The sequence below is a fragment of the Pygocentrus nattereri genome, chromosome 21 (genome assembly GCF_015220715.1).
Source record: "Pygocentrus nattereri isolate fPygNat1 chromosome 21, fPygNat1.pri, whole genome shotgun sequence".
Classification (NCBI taxonomy): Eukaryota; Metazoa; Chordata; class Actinopteri; order Characiformes; family Serrasalmidae; genus Pygocentrus; species Pygocentrus nattereri.
In genome coordinates, this window is record NC_051231.1 from 33,037,549 (window position 1) to 33,047,548 (window position 10,000).

Consider the following 10,000-nt stretch of genomic DNA (forward strand, 5'->3'; position numbering starts at 1 on the left):
GCCGTCAAACCTCACCAGGTACGCCCTGCACTCGGGTACAACATAACATACAGCATAACGCCCAGAATGGTTCTGCTGTCCTGATGATGTCAATCTGGTAAGATTTTTTTTTTATTTTTAAAAAGGTTCTATATAGAACCATCTACAGCACATTCTCTATCAATCTGAAGAACTCTTTCACAATGCACCAACCCTTGAATCGTGCAAAGGGGTTTTTGAGTATTTATGGTTCTACATAGAACCATTTTCTTTACTAAATAATCTTTGAAGAACCATCTTCTTCAGTGTGTGTTTGTATTTTTACTGTTATTACCAGCAGTAGTGAAAGTGGTTTCACTAAACGTCAGGCGCCTCTTCTCTCTGTGTTTGGCAGATCGGCGGGATCCGTTTCCTGTATGATAACCTGGTGGAGTCTCTGGAGCGCTACAAGACCAGCAGCGGGTTCGGCTGCATCCTGGCCCACAGTATGGGTCTGGGCAAAACTCTGCAGGTCATCTCGTTCATAGACATCCTGCTGCGGCACACAGGAGCCAAAACCGTGCTCGCCATCGTCCCTGTAAGACTCGACTTCTCTCTTCAGACTCCACGCACAAAATCAGCTTTACGGTCATTTCTTCTCGTCTCAGATGTGTTGGGAGAGGAACAGAATGTAGTTCCTTCAGAAGTCGGTGATGCATTTAAACGCAGAACAGAGTCAGACAGGCAATAAATACAAACTATTTAGACACTATACAATAAACTCTTCTGTTCAATATGCAGTAACTTTACAGTTATAGTGCAGCAGAGACCAAGGGCCGTATTACAAAACCATTTTAACTCTGAAATCTGATCTGTTTGCTCACCGTGACGACATCAGTTATTACTAAATTTAGGACAGTAGTTAGTCCAGAATAAGAGTTCCTAACGTCATAATCTCATCATGAACTCCAGATAAGAAAACAGCATCACAAACATCCTGACTAGAATAAACCTCCTAAATCCTGTCCTAACTTTAGGATGAACCCCAACAGGGTCCTAACTTCTGTTTAAGGTCCGTTTCTCTGGTTCTGAGGTGGCTGAGTCAGGCGGCGTAGTTCACTACCAGCATAATGAGCTCCATTTATTTCTACTGTAAAATGCGACTTTCACTGGGAGACGTTTTTCTCTTCTAACTCTGCGTTTTAAACATCTCAGATGCTGCCGACTCGAACTCCACCGCCCCTCTGATCACCTTCCTGTGTTAAAGTTGATGATGAAATATTACAGTGATGGTGGTGAATAATGAGGAGGCGGAGCTGAACGTGTGTCTTTTTATTAGGAGGAGTAACGTTAGTGCGCTCGCCTAAAGCGTTTGGGAAATGGAGACTGAAACTGGGGAGCGGCGACACTAATAAATAGCAGGGGGCGCTCTGATAAACAGCAGGGGGTGCTCTCACAGCATTCACTACTCACAGTTTATCACACTTTAGCTCTGTTAGACCCTTTTATTCAGATTTTTTACATCTGTATCAGTAGCTAATGTTAGCTGTTGGCTACCTAACTTGACTAATTTGATTACATGTTTCTGTTTCAGCTGTGCGTGTACGGTCGGTTGCTAGGAAACAGAAGTGACAGTTGATTGATTAGGTTAAGATGCTGTAAGATAAGATTCCTAAATTAAGATCAGTTTTGCTTCTGTAATACGAATTTGTGAAAATCTTATCTCGACCTGTCAGCTCTTAAGTTAAACCAAGAAAGGAAGTTTCTGTAATACAGCTCCAGCTGTTGGACCACAGCATCAGTAATAGTGGGTGCGTGAATTATCAGCGCACTAATAAATGATAATCGTAACAAAGGTTTAATAAAACTGCATGAACCAGACAGAGCACCACAAAATAGTGGGGAACCTGTACTGTTTCTGGTTCTGGCCAACATCAGCTAGAGTGAGTAAGCCTAGTTAGCGAAAAGGCTGCCCCACACCCGGCTGCTCCGTGAACCGCAAGTGAACTCTACACTGGATCAGCGTTTGACTGAATTGCTACTGGGTGTATTTTCTCTGTAATAAAATGAGACAAATTCCTGAACTGTGGTTTCAGTATTTGAATACTGGCATCTTGAACAGTTAACAGAGTATTCAAGTACAAAGTACCAGGGTCCAATACAGATGCAGTTGAATCACCACTTCCAGGTGACTTTGGAGCAAGTAGTGAAATTATAGTACATCATGAATGAGATTCTGCTCGGTGATACTGTAACTGTTGTTTTTACACCTGTGTATCTTTTCTCTCTCTCCCTCCGTCCTTCCAGGTGAACACTTTGCAAAACTGGTTAGCAGAGTTTAATCTGTGGTTGCCTTCGGCTGAGTCCATTCCTCCAGACACCGACCCGGCCCAGATTTCCCCCCGAACCTTTAAAGTGCACATCCTCAATGACGAGCACAAGTAACTACAGCTTTTACACTATTCATCCAGTCAAAGTGAAGCATAAGAGAAAACCAGAAAAGAATAATATAATAATAGTCATTTTTATGGTATCAATATATATCAATATAATACAGTACATGTTAAAAGAATGCAAGAAAAAATGCAAATTTTGTAAAATTACACACACACACACACACTTTTATTTATATATATATATATATATATATATATATATATATATATATATATATATATATATATATATATATATATATATATATAAATTAAATGTGTTATTATTGCATTTTTTTAATTCTAATTTTTAAGCCTATTTGTTTTTCCACTGCAGGACGACGGCAGCCCGGGCGAAGGTGGTGGACGAGTGGACGAGTGCCGGCGGGGTTCTGTTGATGGGATACGAGATGTATCGTCTCCTCTCCCTCAAAAAGAGCTTCGTGACCGGTCGCAAGAGAAAGTCAAAAAAGCCTGCTGTACCGGTCATCATCGATCTGGACGAAGAGGACAGACAGCAGGAGCTCATGAAAGGTGTGTAATGAGGCTGCTTCTAAACACTTTGGGGTCTTCAGCAACATTGGGCTACCACCTCAATGATATTTTGTTCGTTTAATTGAAAAATTTATATCATGATGCATTTTTTACCCCTTTTCTTTAGTTTTACTTTTGAAATTGTCTGAGAATTTCAATGTTGAGTATTATTGTAATCGATTATCTATTTTGACGTTCTGAAATTGATGCTGTTGAATCACCAATATCAGATGGATGCACTTTGATGTCACTGCAGACTTCACTCTGCTTCAGATGCGAGAGAGTCTGGAATAACGTGATTTAATTGAAATGCCTTCTGTCCGGTTGTCAGGGATTGAGAAGGCTCTGTCGCGGCCAGGTCCAGACGTGGTGATTTGTGACGAGGGTCACCGCATTAAAAACTGCCACGCCAGCACATCTCAGGCCCTGAAGAACATCCGCTCGCGGCGCCGCGTGGTGCTGACCGGCTATCCGCTTCAGAATAACCTGACCGAGTACTGGTGCATGGTGGACTTCGTGCGGCCCAACTTCCTCGGCACGCGGCAGGAGTTCAGCAACATGTTCGAGCGTCCGATCCTGAACGGTCAGTGTATCGACAGCACGCCGCAGGACGTCCGGCTCATGAGGTACCGCAGCCACGTCCTGCACAGCCTGCTGGAGGGCTTCGTACAGAGGTGAGGAGCAGAGTACAGCGTACTGAATATGAATAATCATAGTTTATGCTAATGTGCTGCTCTATGTCTTTCATCATGAAATGTTTACACACCTCCAGAATCTATTTGAAGATGTTTTATGCCAGATTTTTTAAATTATTATGGGAGCAACACGGTTTTAAAATTATATTATTGAATATATTTTAATATTATATTAAACAATATTAAATTAAATAATAAATATACTATAATTTTATTGTTTAATTTTGTTAACTTTATTCTGAATATTCATTTTATCCAAAATTAATTCTGGATAATGGTTTTGTTAGAATGTCATTCTGGATATTAATTTTAGATACTAATTTTGTTAAAATTTTAAAATGTTATACAGCTTTCTTAGTTATCAACACACTTGATATCTAATGATGAAAATGGTTCTATATAGAACCACGAACACTCAAAGAACCCTTTGCATGATTAAAGAGTTCTTCAGATTGAAGGGCAATGTGCTTTTGATGGTTCTGTATACCCTCTTTGAAAAGGGTTCTGTATAGCACCAAAAATGGTTCTTCTATTGTAAAAAGCTTGACAGAGTAATAATAGAAGAACCCTTTTTGGTGTTACATAGGACCCTTTCAAGAAAGGTTCTACATAGAATCATATACAACCCATTCCCCATCAAAGACATCATCATCCTCCATCAACCACATCTGCATCTCCATCAAATTTTTGGGGGGCAGTCGTGGGCTGGAGGTTAGGGATCTGTCTCTGTGACCAGAAGGTTGCCGGTTCGATCCCCAGAGCTGACAGTCCGTGACTGAGGTGTCCTTGAGCAAGACACCTAACCCCCAACTGCTCCCTGGGCGCCGTGGATAGGGCTGCCCACCACTCTGGGCAAGTGTGCTCACTGCCCCCTGTTGTGTGTGTGTGTGTGTGTGTGTGTGTGTGTGTGTGTGCTCACTAGTGTGTATGTGGTGTTTCACTTCATGGATGGATTAAAAAAGGGTCACTTAACTTAAAGGAGAAAGGGTTTATATAGAACCAAAGGGTTCTTGTATTGTTACCAGCGTGACATTGTCACAATAGCAGAACCCTTTTGGGTGCTAAATAGAACCATATAAAACACTTTCTACATCACTCTTACGAATGCTTACATGATGTAAAGAACCATTTAATAATGCAAAGACTGCTCTGAGTGTTTGTGGTTCTATATAGAACCATTCTCTTCACTAAAAAACTCTTGAAGAACCATCTTTTCAAGAGCGTAGAGGCGTAGAGTTGGACGATATGGACAATAAAAATAAAATGATGTGATACTTCAAGAAATGTGTTTTGATGCATTTATTTTTTAATTTTTTTAGTTGGAACTGAGACAAAAGAATCAATAGTGCTACATTTAGTAAAATACCATTACAGTGATTTTATGATTTTTATTCAATATTTTGTGTTGTGGCAGTTCATCACAGCAGCGATATATTGTTATGTTATTGTTCATCTAGCCATGTATATTTTTATATTATTGGCTTTCTAGGACAGATTTTATAGCCTGTATCTTCTTTTCCAGGCGTGGTCATGACGTGTTGCGGACGCATCTTCCCACTAAAGAGGAGCACGTAATCCTGGTGCGTCTGTCTCCCCTGCAGAGGGCGCTCTATAAAGAGTTCATGAACCGCTTCCGCGAGGCGGGGAACAGTGGCTGGCTGGGCCTGAACCCCCTGAAAGCCTTCTGTGTCTGCTGCAAGGTAACGACCGCACCCCCTGCGTGTTATTACACGCCTCAAACTGACCCAAGATCAGGGGTTCGTTTCACAAAATAAGATTGCGTGTCTGAAGAGCTGCATATCTAAATCATCACTTCCCTCAAACAGTCTCTAGGCGATTCCGATGAAGTCACAGTCACGCTGCCATTCTTGGCAGGGTTTATTCAGCAGAGCTGTGGCGGCTTGTAGCTTGTAACGAGATAACAGCTGTAACTCATCCGGCAAAGGCAGCAAGACACGTTTAAAACACTTTAAATATCTTTATCACAGCCAGTGTATTTGCGTTTATTGACTTGATGTCATATTTATTGCTTTAGAGACAGCAAATGAAAGCTAAAATCTAAACAGCTGAGATTCCCCACTGCTTTATTATTTTCATGCCCCAAACTGCACACAAGGTCACTGAATAGAATGGAAAACCAGTGCATTTACCATTAGAAGTGCACTCTTTAGTGTAGTAGGATGAAGTACACAAGTGTGTGGTTTGGGATGCAGCGTTAGATCAGCCAGTGAGACGCGTTCAACAACTGTTTGAGGGGTTTTTTGATTAAAGAGCATTTATTGAGATGAACTGATGCATTTATGGAGGCAAAACGATGCGTTTATGAATAAATAATAAATTCGTTTTCATTTTATCGTGTGGTTTCTGCCACTACACACTGTCAGCTAGTAGCTAAAAACTCCTGTTAGGTTGGAATGAAAACCTGCAGTGCAGTTGGAGCTGTGCGGATAAGATGAGTGACCCCCTGGTCTAATGAGTTGGACTTCTCTATGTTCTAACCCGCCTCATGCGTTCGTGTGTTTCCATCAGATTTGGAACCATCCAGACGTTCTCTATGAAGCCCTGCAGAAGGAGAATCTGGCCAATGAGCAGGACCTCGACCTGGACGACCTGAACTCCACCTCAGCAACCCGCTGCACCGCCCCAGGCTTAAAAAACAAAAACTCTGACCCGGCGAACAGTAAAGGGGGGCTGCCCGGAATGGCCCTTGCGCCTCTACAGGAACGGGCTAACCAGGTCATCACCTATGAATGGGTACGGATACACGTCCATTAGAGATTACACTTCCCCTGAGATTACACTTCCTCCTTCTCCATTGATTTTTCTGCATAATTCAGTGTTTAAGAAGTAAACAGAGCGATCCAGAGGGTTTGGTGTGAAATGGTTCAGACGTCTTTACAGTGGTGGTGATGGGAACCAGGGGTTGCCATGACTACAACACAGATATAGACACTTTATTTACCATCCAGAACCACCAGAGAACCTACGCGTGTCTTTATGTGCAGACAGAGCTAAAATAGTGGTTAAGTTTGACGTCTGGTGGACGTCTGGTTCCTATCACCACCACTGTGAACAGTTCTGACTCGGTAAGTTTCTCTAGAGCAGAGCGTTTCACACCAAACCTCTCTGAATGACTCCGTTTACATCTCAACCAGTTAATTATCATTATTTTTGAAAAACTGGTGAAGTTCCCCTTTTATCATATTGTTTATTTGCTGCTGCAGTTCAAAATACATCCAGTAGGAGGCAACAGTGTATAAAATGAGTTTACTGTAACTTTACAGGAGATCAAATACATGCTTTACTTTCACTGTAAGTTGATATGAGGAGATTTTATTGTAAGCAGTTTTAGAGCATTTCTATTGGTCCAGTCATCATGAAAATTGCGCCCAATGTAACGATGAGCTGCTAAACTCAAATAATGTAGAATAGTAAAAATAAAAAATTAAAACCTTTTTCTTTGGACGATGACGATGTTTAAATAGATTCATCAGAGTTTTTAGAAATTAATTTTGGATATATTTTAAAGTGCTGGTGGTGTTTGGTGTTTTGGCGTCAGTAGCTGCGTGGTAAGCAGTACAGTTTATGGCACTCTGAGGTGAAGTAGCATGAATTTATGATTCATTTAGCCAGATCAGTTATGATTTATATTTTATAATTTGTAGTTTGGATTTTTTTTTTGTTCCATCCAACGGCTGATGATTACATTTACTGTTGTTTCAGCTACAATTTTGTGGCTTGAGAAAAAGTTTACAAAACCAATACCAATGTAAGGAACGAATGCTGTTCAAATTATTTTGGCCAGACATTATTTACAGAGTGTCTCCTGGTTTTTTATATCATTTTAAATATGGGAGAACTTTGGTTTAATAACTCACTTTTAAAATGTAATACTTTTTTTTTTTTTAAACTGAAAAATATCCCTGTGTTCACATATTATTATATATTATGTATTATATGATATTGTTTTGTAAAAGTAATGTAATCTAGGCCAATTTCTGTAAGTCAAGTCGTATAAAATGTATTAATTTATTCATTTTAAACAGTGACGCAGTGCAGCAGTAAGCAAGCAGGTGTTGACCTGATTGTTGTTGAATTGATTGTTTACCCGCTCATTGCAGGCTAAGGACATCATGAGTGGCTATCAGACTGGCGTTCTGGAAAACTCCGCTAAGATGGTTCTGCTTTTCCACCTGATTGACGAGAGCGTCAGCAAAGGAGATAAAATCCTCGTCTTCAGGTAACACTCGCTGTCTGAGCTTGTTTATTAGGGCCCAACAGATAGTGGCCAAAATATAAGATCTCAATACTTCAAGAAATTTTCACTACATACTGTATGTTTATTTTCCTGTCGTTTGAAATGTTAAATGAGAATTTATCCCATCATTTGAGATGTAAAGTCATTCAGAGGGGTTTGCTGTGAAATGGTTCATTTGCTTTAGGCAGAAAACACGAAAGCAAGCCTGTTAGATATCAATATAAAAGGGGAATTCCACCGATTTTTCAGAGTTTCTGCATATTTCAGTGTGTGAGGTGTAAACAGAGATTCTGAGAGGGTTTGGTGTGAAATGGTTCAGACGTCTTTACAGTGGTGGCGATGGGAACCAGACATCGCCATGACTACAACACAGATATAGACACTTTATTTACCATCCAGAACCGCCATTGAACGACCAGCATGAAGCTTAAAGGTGGAATTGAACCGTTTTCTCCTCCATTTAAAAGGGTTTATTTTAACATTGTTCATTTTGCTGTGCAGTCAGAGTCTGTCCACCCTGACGGTCATCGAGGACTTCCTGTGTCAGAGGCCGATGCCCATCAAAACGGGGGAGCAGAGTCAGAACTGGGTCCGCAGCATCAACTACTACAGTGCGTTCTCACGTGTGTGTGTGTGTGTGTGTGTGTGTGTGTGTGTGTGTGTGTGTGTGTGTGTGTGTGTACTGAAATATTCAGGCTGTGTGCTTCACATTAAAAAAACTAAGCCTCAAATATTAAAGCAGAAAGTGGTGATTTTAAAAATAAAAGGTGAAATTAAAATAAACAGAATTTTTAATAAAAGCTGCATTAAAAAGGCATTTTACTTGAATTTCTCCTCTGAAATGAAAGAATACTGTCTGAAGTTTTACTGCAGCTACACTGGTAACTGTGCTGTTCCCTTTGCACCTTTTTTGTTCTTCCTAGTTGCGACGTTTATTGAGGTATTGCACTAAAATATTTACTTTTATAAATATTTATTTCTCCCCCACATTGAAAATGTGTTAGAGCTTGGCAAGCATTGATGGCTCACATTACCATGTTGTCCTTTGTGGGACTTTATTAAAGTTGAGCTGTTTGTTTGTTTGTAGGATTAGATGGGAGCACCTCTGCCTCGGAGAGAGAGAGGCTCATTAATCAGTTTAACGATCCTGCCAACACCACAGCCTGGGTCTTCCTGCTGTCCACCAGGTAAAACACTGCTCAACTAGCTCAGCTCAATAAAGACATGACTTTCCCTTAGAACCAGCTATTGTTCTTTCACTTAGAACCAGCTATGGTTTAAAAATCGCACCCTGTGCTAAACAAAAACGCTGTACATGCTTAAAAAAGACTGTAAAGAAGATGGTTCTATATAGAACCATGACCACCCAAATAACCCTTTGTATAATTAAAGGGTTCTTTGAGTCGTGAAGCGTTCTTCAGATTGATGGACAATGTGCTGTTGATGGTTCTATGTAGAACCTTTCTGAAGATGGTTATAATATAGCACCCAAAAGGGGCTCTTCAATTCTGACAATGTCAAGCCTGTAGCAATAGAAGAACCCTTTTGGGTGCTATATAGAACCCTTTTCAAAAAGGTTCTATATAGAACCATCTATAGCACATTCATGCACATTTTCCATCAGTGAGGAACCCAGTCATGAAGGACATGCAAAGAGCACAGCGCCGCTTCATAATTCATAATAAGCTCCTGGAGGTGTAGTGTGTGTGTGTAGGTGTCCCAATACTTTTGTCCATATAAGCGTATCAGTGCCAGCCTGAAACTGCCGAACGCCTCTGAACTACCACGCTGGACAGCCGGCTGGTTTGCGCGGTGTGTTTTGGTGAGGTCAGTCTGACGATGTCAGTTCAGTGTGCAGTGGTGTTAATAATAATGATGCTGTCATCGTTCAGAGAAATCAAAGTCAGTGGAACTGAACGCTGAGCTGGTTTGTGCTCGGTCCTTCAGGGCGGGGTGTTTAGGGGTGAACCTGATCGGGGCGAACCGGGTGGTCGTGTTTGACGCTTCGTGGAACCCGTGTCACGACGCGCAGGCCGTGTGTCGCGTGTATCGTTACGGACAGCGCAAACCCTGCTACATCTACAGACTGGTCTGTGACTTCACGCTCGAGAAGAAGATCT

The 10,000-nt window shown here is 41.1% G+C and overlaps 1 protein-coding gene across 5 annotated transcripts in view; it reads left to right on the top strand.

Moving 5' to 3' along the window:
• The window catches only part of rad54l2 (RAD54 like 2), a 37,428-nt gene that overhangs the window by 17,084 nt on the left and 10,344 nt on the right, over positions 1-10,000 (top strand). For all 5 annotated transcript variants that reach the window (XM_017724826.2, XM_017724825.2, XM_017724827.2 and 2 more), the window contains 11 exons: positions 1-18; positions 374-556; positions 2,266-2,399; positions 2,731-2,927; positions 3,259-3,601; positions 5,145-5,322; positions 6,152-6,376; positions 7,744-7,862; positions 8,382-8,491; positions 8,968-9,067; positions 9,828-10,000. The exon at positions 1-18 is cut by the window's left edge and continues 212 nt beyond it; the exon at positions 9,828-10,000 is cut by the window's right edge and continues 33 nt beyond it. In XM_017724826.2, the coding sequence (XP_017580315.2) occupies positions 1-18; positions 374-556; positions 2,266-2,399; positions 2,731-2,927; positions 3,259-3,601; positions 5,145-5,322; positions 6,152-6,376; positions 7,744-7,862; positions 8,382-8,491; positions 8,968-9,067; positions 9,828-10,000 (1,780 nt within the window). The remainder of the gene's footprint in view (positions 19-373; positions 557-2,265; positions 2,400-2,730; positions 2,928-3,258; positions 3,602-5,144; positions 5,323-6,151; positions 6,377-7,743; positions 7,863-8,381; positions 8,492-8,967; positions 9,068-9,827) is intronic.